We start from the raw sequence: 19,135 nt of genomic DNA, 5'->3' as shown, positions 1-19,135 counted from the left end.
AAATAGAGTATTGCTCCTATGATAATAGAAATGAAATTTGCAGTACACATTTCTAGCATTTTCAGACAAGTGCCGTTGAGGCTTTGCTGACGAGACGAAAATCAATGTGAACAATCATAAAAGTTTTTGACCTGCAGTTCTAGCATGCGTTAAACATGTCTGTCTGTGACTTAACAAGACGTCCTTTTAACAATATGCTGAATTTACTTCGATTTCATTTGCAAGTCATGTTAGGTATCGACACTTTAAGAAACTTTGTGGAAGGTTTTGATGAAGGTTCGGATGATAGGATCGTAAGTAGTTTTCTTTTGCCCAAATTCTGTGTCCAAAGTTCTTCAAGCGAACTGGGTTGTATAGGAAATGATATGTGTTGTCCTTACTGAAGCTGTGGTACCGGGTCTACATCGTGGGTCACTGCATGAGGCTGAAGCTGTGGCCCTGGGTCTTCATTGTGAGTCACTGCATGAGGCTGAAGCTGTGGCCCTGGGTCTTCGTCGTGGGTCACTGCATGAGGCTGAAGCTGTGGCCCTGGGTCTTCATCGTGGGTCACTGCATGGGGCTGAAGCTGTGGCCATGGGTCTTCATCGTGGGTCACTGCATGGGGCTGAAGCTGTGGCCCTGGGTCTTCATCGTGGGTCACTGCATGAGGCTGAAGCTGTGGCCCTGGGTCTTCATCGTGGGTCACTGCATGGGGCTGAAGCTGTGGCCCTGGGTCTTCATCGTGGGTCATTGCATGAGGCTGAAGCTGTGGCCCCGGGTCTTCATCGTAGGTCACGGAATATGGCTGAAGCTGTGGCCCTGGGTCTTCATAGTGGGTCACTGCATGAGGCTGAAGCTGTGGCCCTGGGTCTTCATCGTGGGTCATTGCATGAGGCTGAAGCTGTGGCCATGGGTCTTCATTGTGGGTCACTGCATGAGGCTGAAGCTGTGGCCATGGGTCTTCATCGTGGGTCACTGCATGGGGCTGAAGCTGTGGCCCCGGGTCTTCATCGTAGGTCACGGAATATGGCTGAAGCTGTGGCCCTGGGTCTTCATAGTGGGTCACTGCATGAGGCTGAAGCTGTGGCCCTGGGTCTTCATCGTGGGTCATTGCATGAGGCTGAAGCTGTGGCCCTGGGTCTTCATCGTGGGTCATTGCATGAGGCTGAAGCTGTGGCCATGGGTCTTCATTGTGGGTCACTGCATGAGGCTGAAGCTGTGGCCATGGGTCTTCATCGTGGGTCACTGCATGAGGCTGAAGCTGTGGCCCTGGGTCTTCATCGTGGGTCACTGCATGAGGCTGAAGCTGTGGCCCTGGGTCTTCGTCGTGGGTCACTGCATGAGGCTGAAGCTGTGGCCCTGGGTCTTCGTCGTGGGTCACTGCATGAGGCTGAAGCTGTGGCCCTGGGTCTTCGTCGTGGGTCACTGCATGAGGCTGAAGCTGTGGCCCTGGGTCTTCGTCGTGGGTCACTGCATGAGGCTGAAGCTGTGGCCCTGGGTCTTCGTCGTGGGTCACTGCATGAGGCTGAAGCTGTGGCCCCGGGTCTTCGTCGTAAACTACTGCATATGGCTGAATTATATTATTGCGGTCTGGGGTTTGGTCATGATCAAATAATGTAGTTCCATATGGGGGAAGCTTGCCGTTTTTTCCCTTCCCCGAGACATCAACATAGGCCACTGCATATGGCTGGATGGTATCTTGGGTCTGGTCACAGGCAGTATTGGCTTCTCTATCCGTGGCCGAGTTTCCTTGTGCTTGCACCTCAGTAAAGGAGGTGGTTGCATATGGTGGAAGCTTGCCGTTTTTCCCTTTCCCCGATACATCAACATATGCCACTGCATATGGTTCGATGTCCTCGTTGTCATGGACTGTCTGACGTTGGGAGTCAACAGTTTGAGTGCCCGCTCTGGCCGAGTTCTGGTCAGATGCTTGCGGTTCAGCTGAGTCAGAGTAGACCACTGCGTACGGCTCGATTTTCTGGCTTCCTGCTGACTCTTCACCTGCTGCTGTTGGCTGGTCGTGATTGGCCAACTCCACACCACGACAGCGTCCTTTGTAGATGAAGATGGCACCTACTGATGCCAGCACAAGGAGGAGGGGCACAACAACAGCACTTACCATGGCCAATATATAGATGCTGTTGTCATTTGTGTTGCTGATCGGGTCTCCCTCAGGAAGAATGACATAGTCCATCTCTGTTGTATGTTGAGGGGTTGGCAAGGCATTTGTGGATGACAACTCTGTGTATTCCTCCGTGGGGATGGTCTCGTTGGTTGTAGGGCCTGCTGAGATCATCTTTACAGTAGCTGTCGTGATAGACATTCCCATGGACGTGATGTCGTCTTGTGGCCTGGTCGTGTCATGATAAGGCTGGCAGCCGACATTATCGATGAACTCTCCGCGCAGGTCAGCAGGTGATGCGCACTTAAGTGTCTCGCGATCAGAAATCTGGTTAAGGTCTGGCAGGTTGCAGATGAACCACATTCCACTCTTGTCGCACCGCAACTTGTTATCTCTTAGCACAATATGCAAATGCTGGTTTTGCTTCAGACGCTCGACGTCGCTGTCGATAGTGGTGATGTAATTTGCTGCTAGGATTGCAGCCGTTAATGCTTGAGGCTGTAGAAGCGCATCAATGGGCACAGAAGTCAGTCTGTTCCGGGATAGCGACAGTCTTTGAAGACACGGTAGACCACGGAATGCATTGTTTGATATGACAGAGATCATGTTGTTGTCAAGGAGCAGATATGTCATATTCTGAAGCCCACGAAAAGCATCAGGTTCTGAGGGAAAATGAAAGAAGGTTCAATTGAATACTATTGCCAACATGACAATAACGTAGCAGAAACAAGACATGCCAGAGCCCCCCCCCCCTCCATACCCACACTGAAGGCTTAAGCTTTGCCTTTGCCTATTTCAATCCCACCAAGATGTCATCAGATTTATATTAAATATATATAGATATATTGCCTAGCAACTTGATTCCTAGCCTCGAGCTCTTGTTTTTTTTTAACTTTTGCTTAATTCTCGTTACCTTTACAGTATTTTTCTATTATTGCTGTATTTATTTCAATTATTATTATCCAGTCATTACCTTTTGCACTTGTAAGTAGTATTGGTTATGTTATAGGTTCCATTTATTTTCCTTGTTTGTTTTATATTTCCTGATGAGCCTGCCTTGTAGAACTAGGTTTCTGTTACCGACTCCTTACAGTTTGTTTTTTTTCAAATCTGTGAAGTTGAATGAATAAAACAAAATGAAACAATATATGGATGCGTGGTACGCTATGAGGCTGTATTTTGTAACTGTAACGCTACTTCACCTAGATACGGAATTTCACACATATCCTGGATTTTTACAAGAGCGGTATTCAGTGATATATGCTACATATAGTACATGCAACATAAGTAATACCGCCAGATATGCAAACTTGACAGATTAACGTGTTCAGAACACTGCATGAAAAGATCCAATGAAAAAAAAGAGAGATGCCGATCTAGATCTGTTCCTTGGTCAACAGGTGATGCTTTCTCTCCTAGACCTTTAAACTCTTGCTGACGTTTTGACTAAACATGTCCAAAAGGGTTAGGAGAGATGCCGATTTAGATCTGTTCCTTAGTCAACAGGTGCTGTTTTCCCTCCCAGACCTTTAAACTCTTGCTGATCGTTTTGACTAAACATGTCGAATAGATTAAACTGGTCATCACTATCATATTTCTTACCCTTTAAAGAGTTAGTTGGAGCATGTACATTTATTTGGTACCAAGTGTCAAAGTCAACTTCAACTTACCTATACTGGTGATTCGGTTGTCATGGAGATAGAGCGTTGCCAGCCCTGTCGGACCTTCGAAAGCTCCTGGCTGTATCGAGGAAACGTTTGACTTATGTACAGAAATCGAGTAAAGTCTAGAAAGGCTTACAAAAGACTGCTCCAGCAGGGTAGGAGAGCGGAGATACTGGATTTGGATTGATTCAATGTCTTTGCTGAAACCTGTCGGCATGGCATCGAGACACACAGGAAAGCTGTACACAGTTCCTTCACGTCCAACCCAGCTGCAGGGTGATCCCGTTACGTTTTCATCTGGACAGAAACATATTGGTGCTGTTGGTGCGCCTTCATCTTCATATACATAACGACAGACACCAGGGCATGGCTGAGCCGTCACCGTCACGGAAAGCACATTCAGATGGTTAAAGACTAACAGAAGCGCAACCAAAACAAGCGCCTCGCATCGTAGCATCTTTGACAACCGACTAACATTTGTCGTCCAACCACTGATGTCTTCATTAGTTGACTGCATGTAAATATGCTGGATTTCCTATGACGTACTCTTGTGACATGCATGTTTGGAAATTGGTCTGAGGTAAAAAACAAAAACAATTACAGGCAACGCATTATGCTTTGCATGTAATTTGTTAGTTTCCTCTTCGGGCATGGATATTGATAAACTTTTCATTTTGTGCTGGAAAGGCGACTCTTATGCAGATCGTTGTTTTAGACCCGTCGTCTTGTAGGATACAATTATAATAACTGACAGTAGAACCTACCTCGGGAATATACAGTAATCGGAAAAATCTTATGTTCTAATCAATGGTAAAAGACTGTAAATTTCATTTTGCCTGCAAGTCACAAATGCCCATTGGAATTTATCTATCTGAATCTATACGTACGATTCGTACCTGACTGTATGAGTTTGCTACTTTCATTAAGCTAAGGTTATGTTCTAAACGAGGAAGGGTTGATGTCTAAATGTACATTTGTAGCTGCCCTGCTTTGATTGTGATGCTGACATTTGGTATATGGGTTACTAAGCATTACGATGCTTTCAACTTTGGGTCTCCTTGCGGTTTTCCTTTTTACTGCAGCCCTACGTCTGGTTTTGATATCGTCTGTTCTGCACATACTAAGGTGTTCATTGTCGGTAGTAGATACAACTGTAGCTTCTGTGGTCGGAAAGAAGTGGTACAGCTTGGTTTGGTCATACTATCAGTCAGCATTTGTGTGACTGTCTAACATTAACAAATTGAATATAACGTTAGTTCGGGGCTACCATAACAGTTCACCTCTACCCTAGTGAGATCAAGTAAATGGCACAACCCCGTACACCCCTGTTGGTTTGTGTTATCAGCCACATCCTGTCTTTGTTTGCGCGCTGTTGGTCAGGGACACAAAACGTCCTTGATTTCAGGGATACAAAGCGGTAAAGCCTTAAGTCACAGGAAATCAAATGCATTTGGGTTGCGAACACCAACACGTTATAAAACCTATCTTGACCTCACCCTGCTTTGATTTTGATGATGACGTTTAATATGTGGGTTACTATAAGCATTACGATGCTTTCGATTTTGGGCCTCATTGCGGTTTTCCTTTTTACTGCAGCCCAAAGTCTGGTTTCCATATCGTCTGTTCTGGACATACTAAGGTGTTGATTGTCGGTAGTAGATAGCCTCTGTGGTAGGAAAGAAGTGGTACAGCTAGCTTTGGTCGTACTAGCAGTCAGTTTTTGCGTGACTGTCTAACATTAACAAATTGAATATAACGTTATATATATATATAGTTCGGGGCTACCATAACAGTTCGCCCTACCCTAGTGAGATCAAGTAAATGGCACAACCCCGTACACCCCTGTTGGTTTGTGTTATCAGCCACATCCTGTCTTTGTTTGCGCGCTGTTGGTCAGGGACACAAAACGTCCTTGATTTCAGGGATACAAAGCGGTAAAGCCTTAAGTCACAGGAAATAGTATGCATTTGGGTCGCTAACACCTTATAAAGCCTATCTTGACCTCACTCTCAGACAATCAGCTAGAAACTACAGACTGTACTTTCCCTAAACAAGTGCTTTTGAAAAAAGCTGGCATTTCGGCGACACAGCTGTTAAGCTGATTACTCGCACTCACTCACTCACACACTCATTCTCACACACACACACACACACACAAACACACACACACACAAACACACACACTCACTCGCACACACGCACACACTCACTCGCACACACATAGACACACACTCAAACTCAAACACAGTCACAAACACACGCACACACACACACACCCATACACACACACACACTCACACATACATGTACATACACACACAGGTACGGACACATTATGTACATTGTACACAAAATATCAGGCAAAAGCTGCATTTCCATTCAGTTTATTGCTTTGAATAACAAATGGTTTAGGCACTTTACATGACGGGGACATTCTCACAAGAGTCAGAGAATGACAGAGACTGTTTACATGTACCTACAGACTGCCCTTGTGAAAGACCTAGGGCAGCCCTGACTTGATGGTCCACTGACATCAATATGTAAATCATTGCAGAAATGGCACCTTGCAGGTTTTCTATTTACATTGCAAAACTATTAATATGCATTACCAACATATCTAGTGTTCAAATTGCAATAAGCCTAACATTGGGGTGTTGGATTGTATAGAGATCTGACATTCAAGCATAACATCAATTTTACATTTACACTTACTTCACGTGTGTAAATTAAGCTGGTTTATAAGGCTCAGACTGTTTACATTTTCTTTAACACACAGTTCCAGATGGAAAATCACAATCATTATGACATACAAAATAGTTCATAGCTATACAATGGAAAGTTTTTACATAGGATGACCTATTCTCTGAATGTCACAACTTTCATAACTATATACAGTAAAGATTATGTACAAAATTTGTCTTTTTCAAGTTTAAACATAATTTATAATATAATGACAATGACAATGACACAAAACATGCAGCTATCTTAACAATTTACCTGCTGAAGTTGGACCTATAAAACAAATTTATATTGCTTACAACATGAGTTAGGCCACAGAAAGTAACTTTTATGGATGACATCACCTGCAAACTCTGAATCTACTCTAAAAGCAAAAACAAAACAAGATGGGCAAAAACAACAAGATGCCTAAATTTGTCAAAACAGAGATCATAAATGTTGTGACAAGAGTTGAAGGAACAAAATATTGTGTCACAGCCACCTCACTTCTACAAGACACTCAAGTCTACCATAGGAAAGGTATCATCCAATTTTTTATATCTTCTTGTGTTTACTCTTTTCGAAATCAGGCATCAAGGCATGCACATATGAAATGTAATAGATTTTAATGAGTATCAAAACTTGTATCAAGACTTTGCGACATTTTACTTCAAACTTGTAAGTGATACGTAATTCAGCCTCACTGGGGCAGCGATGTATTGACAACATAAACCATTCATCATCCATCAAAATTTACTTCCTGTGGCCTTCAGCAGCGAGAAGGCTAGCTAAGGGACTAGTGGTGCGTACCTAAACCCGAGTTTAGGTTTAGGTTTGGACTCGAGTCCAGAGGTTAAGGTTCAGGTTCGGACTTGAAAGTCCGGACTTGAACCAATGGAATATGTGTGCTACGAATATTTTTTTTCCTGTTTCATGTAAAATGCATATTGGCATATATTTTACATGCAATTTGAAAACTATAATATGCGGAATTATATACAGTCAGTAATTAATGCAGAAGTTCAGTTATAAACAAAAAACAGCAATGTTTTCATATTTTTCCAGTGCAAATTTCACGATCTAAGGAAGCTTTAAGATGGTTTAAATCAAAAAGGAGTGTAAAAGCAAGAGATTTTTTTTCAAGTCCGGACTTGTTTCCAGATGTTTAGGTTTTTCTGGACTTGAATCTAAAGGTTTAAAAAAAGAACAGGTCCGGAACAGGTCCGGGGTTTAGGTACGCACCACTATAAGGGACCTAGCATACAGGCATCAGCTGTAGTTTGCCTTGATGCAGAAGGTCTCTTCGTTCTTATCATCCTCGTCGTTGATGAAGATGAGGATCTCCGTCGTGCCCTGCTGCTGACTCGGCGCAAACCTCATCCCGATGGTGTACACGTCTCCGGAACCAAGCTGGGGGGAAAATGAAGTACTTTCTTTTCTACTTTCTTTTTGCTATTACATGAAAATTATACATAACAAAACTCTGACTAAGCTGTATACCCGTATAAATATAATTCTAGTTTATGTCTAGTTTGTGTTTTGTTCATTCTCCCATTTGCTATCCACTGTGTCTATTAGGCAAGGTATTGAAAGGCGGAGTCTCCTTTTACTCCCCGAACTGAAGTCAGAAACCCACTTTTACGCCAGGGTGGAGTGAGGAAAGTCATGTTAAGTGCCTTTACAAAGGACATAACGTCTAGCCAAGGATGCCAGCAATTGAACCGGGGACCTTTTAATCCCACTGCTTGCCTAGCCACTCAGCCATTTGACACCACACTTGAAACAGTACTTTCAACTGTGGCGCCTGAAACACCAACCCAACCAGGATTTGGGCTTAAACTGATGTTCTGGGGATCCTCACCCAAAATAGGTGGTGAAAAGTCTTTTCACTTCTTGGGTCCAGGTAAAATGACGTAAGGACCCACAAAACGCCTGTTTAACCCAAAATCCAGTAGTGAGTGAACTGGCTTACTTCTCAAACACACAGTGTTACATGATTTAATCCCACCTCGAATGTGTTCTCCTTGAACTGCAGCAGGTCCTGCCTGTTGGTGCGGAGAACGAAGGTTTTCCTGTGCATGTAAGGGTTGGTGTACGGGATCCTCTTGTTACAGCCTTTACCCCCTCCTATGGGCAGCTGCAGGTCAAAGGCCTGTTGGGAACACAACAAAGTACACATTAGAAAAATTTAGTTAGACTGTGGTAGCTATACCTTCATGGAAACTAATTCTTGTTATGTACAGCAAGTTCTAAGTTACTAAAAGTTTGTATACTAATGTAAAAAAAAAGCCATCCTCCGTAGTAACCGGCCTCATTCTTCACGCTTGCTAGCCATGGTGGATAACCAGCATTTCACCTTACAGGTCCTGGGGTGAAACTTACCAGTGAATGGGATTGCAATACAGGCTTTAATAATAAGTAGGGAGCATTCAACTGCAGCCTCGTTTTGGTGCGTGTCACCGGGAAATTCAAAATGGCCGCCATAATTGGCAAGAGGTCTATTCAGATTCAAACAAACAAACAAACAAACAGACCTTGGAGATGACGGCCTGCGTGGTCTGCATGCAGATCAGCCATGTGCGGATGAGCTGGTGGTACTCCGTGTCCACCACGTTAATGTACAGGAACTTGCTACCCAGAGACAAGGGCCTCACACCAACGTTCACCTCATGGACTGCGTTGGCTGCCAGCATGAAGGGTGTATCTGGGGAAACCTGAGAAGAAAAGCAACAAACATTAAGCAAAATCTACTACAGGCAAACATGGATTCAACAACCACTCGAAGGTTGTAATTTCCATTTCTATGTTTCAGAAATTGTCACTTAAAATCAGACAGACATTGAAATTCTGCAAACGAGTCATTAATCCTCATACAATTATCATAATTAAAAGTAGCATGAAATCAGTTTTAAAAACGATTAAGAGTCCAATTTTTCAGACCGAATTAAGATACCAAAGGTAATATGATGATAAACGAATGTGTTTAAAAGTTAACTGCATAGACTAAGTACTACATAATATTGTATTAGATAGATTGGTTAGCCTAATAGAATGTTATCTATGTACCAGTGAATGCCATACTTTGTACCTTGTACAATTGTTGTGCAATAAAGTTGTCATTACCATATCATCCACAATCATCCAGTAATAACTTGACAACAATCAAGAAAATAATTTAAACATTTCAAACCTCAGAGTTACATTATGTATTAGAAGCCAGTATAACTACATGACTGTAACCCACCTTTATCTCAGTGGGATGTGAGGGAAAGACCCTGACGAGACGGGAGGCGTTGGTTCCCCTGAGGATGAGAGAGAAGCGACTAGTCTGTCCCTCCACACAGCTGATGTCCACCCTCTGCAGGGCGTGCAGGTAGAACTGCCAGATCTGGCACGGCTTTGACTGGTGAGGGTCCCTGGGCAAGGAGGCAAACGTTGGTTTGTTTGTTACATGTACTTTGCCTGCACAGGCCAAGATGGCTTAAGATCTTACATGGATTTAAGCCCTTAACTGGACAGGTGTGATGCCTCGGGGTAAGGAGAAAAAAAAATAACAAGATTGCAAAATTATGCCTGGGTAAATGACCCCCCCCCCCCCCCCAATTCAATGTCAAAGGACTGCAACCCTCGAGTTCAGCACTTCATGCATGTTGAGTTGCCTGGAATTTGAACTCCAGGCCTGACCTTAACTTACAAAAGGTGAACAGTTAGCACAGTCAGAGGTAAAGTTGGAAGTCAACACAGAATCCAGGTTAACTCACGTGTAAATGATGACAAAGAACTTCTTGACTGAAGGAGATGGGCCGCAGGCTACTTTAAGGAAGACGTCTTGAGGCTCCCCTGCCTTGACCTTCCTGGTCTCACAGATGACGTTGGGGTCGCTGCAGTTGGCCGTGACACTGGTGAAGCCACCTGCCGTGACAACTGCACCTGGAAAACAAACATCAGGATTGTGCCATTTTGTTGCTTCCTGGAATCATTTGTAGTTCAACATCAGCTGCTTAATCAATCAAATCAAAGCCTTTGCACCTCATTAGCATTGAAAGCGTGTGATAAAGCATTATACTGTATAATTATGTTGTTTGAGGAGAGCCACACCTCAAGCACGTTAAAGAACCCACAGCACTTATCGAAAAGAGTAGGGGTCCTTCCCGGTGTGAGTGGTTCAAAACATACAGTCAGTTGCACACGGGTTCGCCCTTAGTAATAGCCTACGGCTAGTTGGGCAACCCTGGCATGTACATGCTGAACCAATTGATAAATTGATTGATACTGTATATGTTCATAACAAAACTGTTAAACATTACAATTTTATTTCATTGAGGCTTCTAACTTTTAATTTCAACTTTTCAATCTTCCATTCATTTTTTTGGCAAAATTGCACTAGGAAATTCTTGTATAATACAGACCTATTATCGTAAATGATCCATTTAAAGCTTAATTACTGATTCAGAAATTATCAAATAAACCACACAGTACTCCCCTTTCCATGTTATTTCAGATGTTCTAATGGCCAAATTTCGTTTAGAAATCCCTCCATTATACCATTTGCTTCATTTTAAGCTTATTATCAAATAAATCATACTACAGTTAGTACTGTATGTCCATAACATCCAGGCAAGATACAGATACTTGTATGCAAGGTAACAGTTACTAAAAAAATGTATGGATTTGGAAATTTCTGTTTCCGAAATCTTTCCAGTTGCTCGAGTGACTATTACCAAGTATGCAATTGATACTGTAACTGAGAACAAACTAGGTCCAAAAGTTCCCATTCTTTAGGTGATAGATATACATTTACAATGTTTTTGTACAATATTCATTGCATTATGAATTATTCCCATATGGCAGCAAAAATGACATGCACAGCCTTTCCACCAAGATGATGAATATTTTTTATAATCATACATTCAATAATTATTACATTTCATTTTGGTCATTCGCCCACGTATATATTTTTTCATTAAACGTCAAATGATGAAATTGGCAATTTTCTAGTAATTTAGTCTGGGAAAGTTTTCAAACATCATGATTGGATATTGGGAAAAAGTTTGTGAGTAATTTTTCAGTGATCTGCGAATGAGCATGAATTTCAATCAAGACCTGCCTGTCAGTTACAGTACACTAACCTTGCAGCTGATGATACGGGGGCAGCCATATTGCTTTCTTCAGGAAGGACTGCTACGGGTGGTAGAAGCGGAACTCTGGTCGACCACATGACTGTCTATCAAGACAATCCACCTCGAATTATCGTGTTCACACACACAGAGACAGACAGACAGACAGACACACACACACACACGAAAACATAACCTTTTTTGGGAAGGTAAAAATTATAAACCTTGCAGCTGGTGATACGGGGGAAGCCTTATTGCTTTCTTCAGGAAGGACTGCTCCGGGTGGTAGAAGCGGAACGTCTGGTCGACCACGTGCGGCTGAGCGATCACGTTCACCGTCAGGATGGACACGGGGCGGTGGTCCTCCGCACGGAAGTACACCTGGTGAGGATGAAGATGAACTGGTTTTATCATTTGATAACACACTTTTGAAAAAGTATATCATTGTAGCCCTAGGCCTAAATTGCAGAAAAATCTGATGCACAATACATTGTAGAATCACCAGGTTTGTAATGTAATTCGGAAACTGCTCAATACCTTTGTTAATATTTACATTTAGAAAAGTTACACACAGGATTTGCTTTTTTTTCAAAGCATAATCACAAGCTTAACACAGTATGGTAAAGTGGTGTTAATAGGACGAGATGTTCGACATTTATCTATTAACTGACTTGGGCTATGCCAGTTTAATAAGATCCAAGCTTCCTGATAATTGTCCCTCGCTCCTGTTTGGGGGTAGCCAATAGAGTGTGGTAGACTAATGACAAGGGATTTGGCAAACTTTAGGCATTAGTCTAAGGTCTCACCTTGATGTTCCGGGAATGGTGCACGCTGGGACGGAAGCCTGTCGTCAGCTGTGTTGTCAGATTTGCCGACATGGTATCAGAAGGACCCTGTAGACACACAACTTTCATTAATGACAATGACAATGAAGTTAATTGCATATTCATGCCAAACAGAGGACTAAATTTTTAAAATATCAAGATAATACTAAGAAAACTATGCTATGCTTAAACTATGATTTACACGCTTAATATAGATACACTCAAGATTGTGAAAACAATAACAGATTCTGTGTGTGTAAAGCAGGTCAAGTTTCTGTTCTTGGTTCACAAGGCTTTAAAGTTCTTACTTACCTTGGGCCAAGCTAAACAGCCCTGAATAATTTGCAATTTTGTATTTTCTAATCTAGTAATAATGTATTTTCTGAAGATGTGGCGTGAGTGTGTACGGTTGGCTTGAGGTTGCCCACTACTACTACCTAGTAATAATTTTTGTTACCTGAGGTTGTACAGTGTGGTCTGCCTGCAGACTTTGGTACTTGAACGGGACGTAAACCGACTCCCGGGGTCGCAGGAAGATGGCGGGGAGGCCAGAGGTGGAGGTCGTACCAAACATGCTCTCCTCCAGGGGGGTGTTCAGGTCGTGCGCCTGCTTAAACTGTCTCCACTCTCGCACATCGGTGATGATACTGAAGGAATAAAAAACACACTCATATCTAATGGCCAGGACTGTCTTTTCAGAATGTGTACCTCTGTCCAGGGACAGAAATTTACTTGTCGGGATGGACAAGAATTCCCCCATTCACAAAAAAATCTGAAATTTACGACATCAATGAAACTGCACATTCCTATATTAAGTTTAGAATGACAGATTTAAAAACGAAAATTAACAACATGGGCTTCCATTTTCTTACATCTATGGTTTATACTGAAGGAATTCATAAGAGACACACATATATACAGCAGCAGCTGCAGTTCCCAACTTAAAATCTAGTGACAGATGTCATTTTGTGCTGCTTAACTTTAGTTGTGGAGTGCCACGATTGACAGTGATGGTATGCTCCATGTGCAATGGAACTTTTTTTCAAGACATCGGAGTCTTTTTTAAAAAAAGACATCAAGTAATATCAAAAAAAGCTACCCTGTCTCACCTGAGTTGTGGCGTGTCTGAGTCCACAGTGATGGTGTGCTCCACGTTGTACGGGTTCTTCAGCACAAACTCAAAGAACTCGGCCGTGCCCAGACTGGGGAACACTGTGTAGTGGGTGGTGATGACCTGGGACAACAGGAACCACATATTACATTAGATGCTTATTGTACAGTGTACCATAGTGTACACAGACGTTATCAGATAGTTTACTAATAAACTAACAGCGAAATAATTGTATTTTGTAGTAAATAGATGTTTTGTAGCAGAGATAGTGGTCAGAATTATATCTACTTCTGCAATCAATGTTCTATGGCTGTGATCAATAATGTGATTTTAAGGACTTTGTCATCATAGTCAATATTGCACTTAAGATAATCCAGATAGTACTTAATATTTTAGATCAATAAAGGCAGCAAAGTCCCGTAAGTTACTATCTTAACACAGTTTCAAGATACTCAAGGGAAAGAGGAAGAGTGTATGAGAGAGAGAGAGAGAGAGAGAGAGAGAGGGAGGGAGAGAGAGAGAGAATAGATAATAAGTTTTGTAAATATTTTGGGTAGATTGTCAGCAACATTAATCATATCAAACATTAGGTTAATAAATCATCTAATCTCAATGCCCTGTAACAAATGCCATAAATCATAAGGCTATAGTCCTCTGTAATAGCTGTGATATCTGGAGCCCTGAATGATCTCTATCACAAGTCCAATGGATTAAGAATAGATATTAAAGGCTGACCTGAGACAGCATGCTGGTGATGCCGTCATGTTTCGTCTGCTCCCTGTACAGCTCCACCGTCCGCAGGTCCCTGTTTCTCTGAGCCTTCTCCTCTTTCTGCAGCTGGAAGAGTACATGTAGAAATACAGATTAAACATCCGGTAAGTGAACCTCCAGCCATTTTAGGTTTAATTGATTTACATTTTGGGGTGTATCAAAAAGGGATTATCAATGGTACAAGTTGCACAATTACATGACAATCATTGTGTATCTCCTTCAACAAGTGCAATTATAACTGTTACAGTGGGCCACTGCTTACAATGTCCAGGGATGTGATTACTACTAGACAGCACTCATGCTACATTAAGTACTAGATCTTTTTAAATTGACCCTCGGTCTAAGGGTATCTCAGGTGGAATTTTAACGGTTGCTCCAATCACAATTTACAGGCTACTAGTAGTAGCCTGTAAAGTAGTACTTCATGTGAAGGCAACCGGTTGATAGGAATGGCAAGTTAGTGAGTGAGTAAGTGCCTCATACCAGTACAGTGTTGACAGTGTTGAGGTCCTTCTCACAGCCCTGAGTCTGCCGGACGGCCTGCATTCGAGCCAACTTTCTCTTCCGTGCAGAGTCCAGCTCTCCGCCAGTGTCCTGTTAGCAACAAATGAATACAGAAAAACATGTTGTGATTAATATCAGACTGAGTATAGTTCACTTCTGAATCAGATGTAGACTCTTGTTTGTTTGTTAACATTTCAATCTTATTCCAATTAAGCTGAAACATCTGTGCTCGTTTACTATTAATAATGATGCTAATTCTTAAGGAGCCTTTAAAACCAGTAAGGTAGATTTCTAAAATTCAAAATACCTGTTAGAGTTGTATACAAGAACTAATCAGTTGCATCTGATTATCACTCAGTCTGATAAAAACTCACCGATATCGATAATTATACCATAGTTATCGGATACCATCTGCAATGATAACAAAGCAGCTTATCTGTATGATGATCCATTTTAACACAAGTTATTCTTCTTACCAGACTTGCCAGCTGAGTGATGTTGGGGTCCTTCCGTGCAGTCAGCACCAGGGCCAGCTCGTTGTCTGTCTCTGCCAGTCTCTTAGCACGGCTGGTCTTCTGGTTCAGCACTGCAATAATATCAATTTTATACAGAAATGTAGGAAACTGCATCTCTATCCAACATGATGATTATAACCTAAGTTAGTGACTGAAAATTAGTCAACTAGTTCTGAGTGAAGAAGGACATTTTATACACAATTGCATGCATTGTATGAATGTTCTAGAAAACTTCCAATGCTCTTTTTGATCATGTGCAATGAATAGTAGACAATGGCTTGAAAATCAAACATCCTGTGTTATCTATCTTCAGCAAAAATGTTATATTTTTAACCTCTTAGACACAACTCAAAATTCAGATATTGGTAGCTAATGTGAGACCACAGGTACTTCTTTTTGTCAACCAGATTCCAAGTCTGCCTTAATAGTGTCATTTTGAGCTACCATTTTTCGTGAGTGAAAACAGTGAACGTTAGGATTCTAACTCTAGATCTGCACAAATGTCTAAACCAGTGGAATTCACAAAATAACACAATAAAGACAACATTACTTACACGGACTTGCTTGACCCGTATTCATGGCAGAACTCATGTGAGCAGATGCAGGAAGAACCACTCTGGACGGGGGTTTTGGAACTGTCACTAGATGGGTGGAAAATAAAGAACAGGACAAACTTTAGATGATACTTTAGATGGTGCTTTATGACACTGCTGTCCCTGGTGCTGAATAAAAATCACACTGACACTGCTGTCCCTGGTACTGAATGACATTCACACTGACACTGCTGTCCCTGGTACTGAATGACATTCACACTGACACTGCTGTCCCTGGTGCTGAATGACATTCACACGGACACTGCTGTCCCTGGTGCTGAATGACATTCACACAGACACTGCTGTCCCTGGTGCTGAATGACATTCACACTGACACTGCTGTCCCTGGTGCTGAATGACATTCACACGGACACTGCTGTCCCTGGTGCTGAATGACATTCACACAGACACTGCTGTCCCTGGTGCTGAATGACATTCACACGGACACTGCTGTCTCCGGTGCTGGATGATGACATTGGTTCAAGTGTTGAAAGGATGGTACCAGGTGTGGATAACAGGTGGTTTCTCACCTGTACCAGGTGTTCACTAAACTTAGCTTACCTGCTCCGTCTCCCCTCGCCTTGTCCTACAGGTGTCCCACATATTAGCCATATCACACCAAACCTTTTCACCTGTGTCTATATATCTGTATCTATATATCTATATTTAAAGGAGTTCTAAATATACCAGGTGCTGTACACAGGTGTTTCTCACCTGTTCCAGGTGCATAACAAAGCTTACCTGCTTCGTCTCCCCTCGCCTTGTCCTGCAGGTGTCCCACATTAGCCATATCGCACCTCACCTTTGCACCTGTGTCTATATATCTGTATCTATATATCTATATATCTATATCTAAAGGAGTTCTAAATATACCAGGTGCTGTACACAGGTGTTTCTCACTTGTACCAGGTGTGTTACAAAGCTTACCTGCGCCATCTCCCCTCGCCCTGTCCTGCGGGTGCCCCACATTAGCCATGCGCAGGTGAAGTCTCCCCTTCAGGATGGTGCTGACTCCGACTGGGCGCACACTGCCGCCTCTGGTCTAAACACAGAAATGGGAAAAAAGCCTTTAAAAAATTTCAGCTTCATAATCTTGTCCTGATGATTCAAGGATGTCTATAGTCCTTTTCTTCCAGCCCACCCTATCCTCCGTAGCTTTGCTACCAATCGTTCATTTTTTCAATCGTCAATTCATTCGCTTGATTGCAATTAACCAGAGGCAATGAATCTGTAAATAAGTTTTATCAATCAAGATTAAGCTACACAGTGCAACTGGGTATTGTAAAATGAGAAATGTTTGAATGTCGATATTTTATGTTCACGGTGTTTGTAGCAACCTCTTCACCAAATACTTAAAACCAATGGAATAATATCTCCATCATATGACTGTAGCAATTCTATTGTTTCAACCACAAACTTCAAACCACTGTGAACACTCAATTTTCTCCCTGCTGCCAAACTAAAATCCCTGTTTTACTGTATCTAAAACCCTGGATATAATATTTCAAACCCTAGACTACATTTGTAAGTGCTTTTATCTTTCTTTGAAAAAGCTTGGTCTGCAGGTTTAAGTATTCTAGACATTGAACACTTTGTAAGATAAACAAACCAGCACTAACCAGGTCCCCTGTGAGAGTCGGTGTGTCCTCGGAGTACTCTGTGGTGATGATATCCAGCTCATGGGTCACCTGGACAGCCGCTCGACCCTGTCTGCACAGGTGCTGAAATAACACACAAGAAAACAATTCATGATGCATCAACCGAGACATAATTGTTGTGGTGTGGCATCGGGGAAGCTAATAAAAAGCAAACCTTAATAAAGCCATTTTTCCAAGACTCTGTAAAACCAGAGGGCTGGTTTTGAAAGTAAAAGATCCTGTCCTTGGTGCTGGATGGCATTCGCACTGACACTGCTGTTTCTGTCCCTGGTGCTGAATAACATTCACATGGACACTGCTGTCCCTGGCTCTGGATAACATTCACGCTGCCACTGCTGTCCCAGTTGGTGGATAACATTCACACTGACACTGTTCTCCTTGGTGCTGAATGACATTCACACTGACTCTGCCATACCTGTCCCTGGTGCTGAATGACATTCACACTGACTCTGCCATACCTGTCCTTGGTGCTGAATGACATTCACACTGACTCTGCCATACCTGTCCCTGGTGCTGAATGACATTCACACTGACTCTGCCATACCTGTCCCTGGTGCTGAATGACATTCACACTGACTCTGCCATACCTGTCCCTGGTGCTGACTAGTTTCACACTGACACTGCCATCCCTGGTCCTGAATTACATTCATACTAACACTGCTAGTAAACAAAAGTAGTAAACCTTTCTACTATCTAGCAGAATCAATTATTTGTTTGCATTCCCTTTGATTTATCATGCATGACAGACAAGACTTTAAGTCACATTAACAATTAGCTGTACTTGCTTCAGTCTTTCAAAATTTTGAGATCTCTTGATGCTTATCTAGTATTCTTTTGTTTATTTGTTTGTTTGTTCACCTTAAGTTCCATAGCACCTGACCCTATGAGCAGTAGAGAGTCTCCGTCCCAGACGTCGATGTGCAGAGTCTGTACTGACAGGTACTGGTTAAATAGCCTGGCTTCTCCAGGCTTCAGGAAGGACGGGTCCATGTGGTACTTAGTCTGGGAAAAGGGACGTAAAACAGACAATTAAGCTGTACAGACTTGTTTCAATAGATGGCATTTTCTGAAAATCAAAATCTTACACAGAACAGAAAAAAAACTACAGAATTCAGTTTCAAAGCTGATTTTTCTGCCTTACATTGTGCATGTTAGGTACCAATTTTTGATATCAGTGCATGTTCTTTTAATTTATGTATTTTGAATGAGTCATTGGTCATCTTTGACATTGAAGGACAAACTTTAAAACATTCCTGAAATAGGTCTGGTGTGTACAATGCAGTGTGGAGAATATTTGAATAAGCTGCAGTACCCCACCTGGCAGCCAGGGGGCGTCTGTACCACTGTCCCGTCTTTGTTGATTCTGTACAGGATACACGGCATGGAGCCGGGGTCAGAGGTTAACTGCTTGTCTGCCGTACCCAGCAAGAGTCTGCAAAATAACAAGCATCATTGTAGCAGTTCGTTTACACCTGGCTTGTGATGCCTTAGTGGCACATAGGGCAAAAAGTTTTCTTGCTGCTTCAGTAGCAGGGCATATCTCTATAGGGAGGCTTTAC

General features: G+C 42.4%; 1 protein-coding gene across 5 annotated transcripts in view; it reads right to left on the bottom strand.

Moving 5' to 3' along the window:
• Positions 1 to 6,133: 6,133 nt before the first annotated feature.
• LOC136443212 (nephrocystin-4-like) overlaps positions 6,134 to 19,135 on the bottom strand; it is a 32,015-nt gene continuing 19,013 nt past the window's right edge. For 4 of the 5 annotated variants that reach the window (XM_066440357.1, XM_066440353.1, XM_066440356.1 and 1 more), the window contains 17 exons: positions 18,894 to 19,008; positions 18,435 to 18,578; positions 17,538 to 17,639; positions 16,846 to 16,960; positions 15,880 to 15,966; positions 15,287 to 15,396; positions 14,790 to 14,900; positions 14,271 to 14,372; positions 13,534 to 13,658; positions 12,882 to 13,071; positions 12,407 to 12,493; positions 11,825 to 11,981; positions 10,245 to 10,413; positions 9,728 to 9,899; positions 9,018 to 9,197; positions 8,492 to 8,635; positions 6,134 to 7,893 (listed from right to left, as the gene is read on the bottom strand). In XM_066440357.1, coding sequence (XP_066296454.1) covers positions 7,753 to 7,893; positions 8,492 to 8,635; positions 9,018 to 9,197; positions 9,728 to 9,899; positions 10,245 to 10,413; positions 11,825 to 11,981; positions 12,407 to 12,493; positions 12,882 to 13,071; positions 13,534 to 13,658; positions 14,271 to 14,372; positions 14,790 to 14,900; positions 15,287 to 15,396; positions 15,880 to 15,966; positions 16,846 to 16,960; positions 17,538 to 17,639; positions 18,435 to 18,578; positions 18,894 to 19,008 — 2,251 coding nt within the window. In that variant the 3' untranslated portion in view covers positions 6,134 to 7,752. Of the gene's footprint in view, positions 7,894 to 8,491; positions 8,636 to 9,017; positions 9,198 to 9,727; positions 9,900 to 10,244; positions 10,414 to 11,824; positions 11,982 to 12,406; positions 12,494 to 12,881; positions 13,072 to 13,533; positions 13,659 to 14,270; positions 14,373 to 14,789; positions 14,901 to 15,286; positions 15,397 to 15,879; positions 15,967 to 16,479; positions 16,499 to 16,845; positions 16,961 to 17,537; positions 17,640 to 18,434; positions 18,579 to 18,893; positions 19,009 to 19,135 lie in introns of all 5 variants that reach the window. The other variant, XM_066440354.1, reaches the window with a different exon arrangement.

Source organism: Branchiostoma lanceolatum, chromosome 10 (genome assembly GCF_035083965.1).
Source record: "Branchiostoma lanceolatum isolate klBraLanc5 chromosome 10, klBraLanc5.hap2, whole genome shotgun sequence".
Lineage (NCBI taxonomy): Eukaryota > Metazoa > Chordata > Leptocardii > Amphioxiformes > Branchiostomatidae > Branchiostoma > Branchiostoma lanceolatum.
The sequence above is the reverse complement of the archived record's forward strand: the minus strand, read 5'-3'. Positions and strand labels throughout refer to the sequence as shown.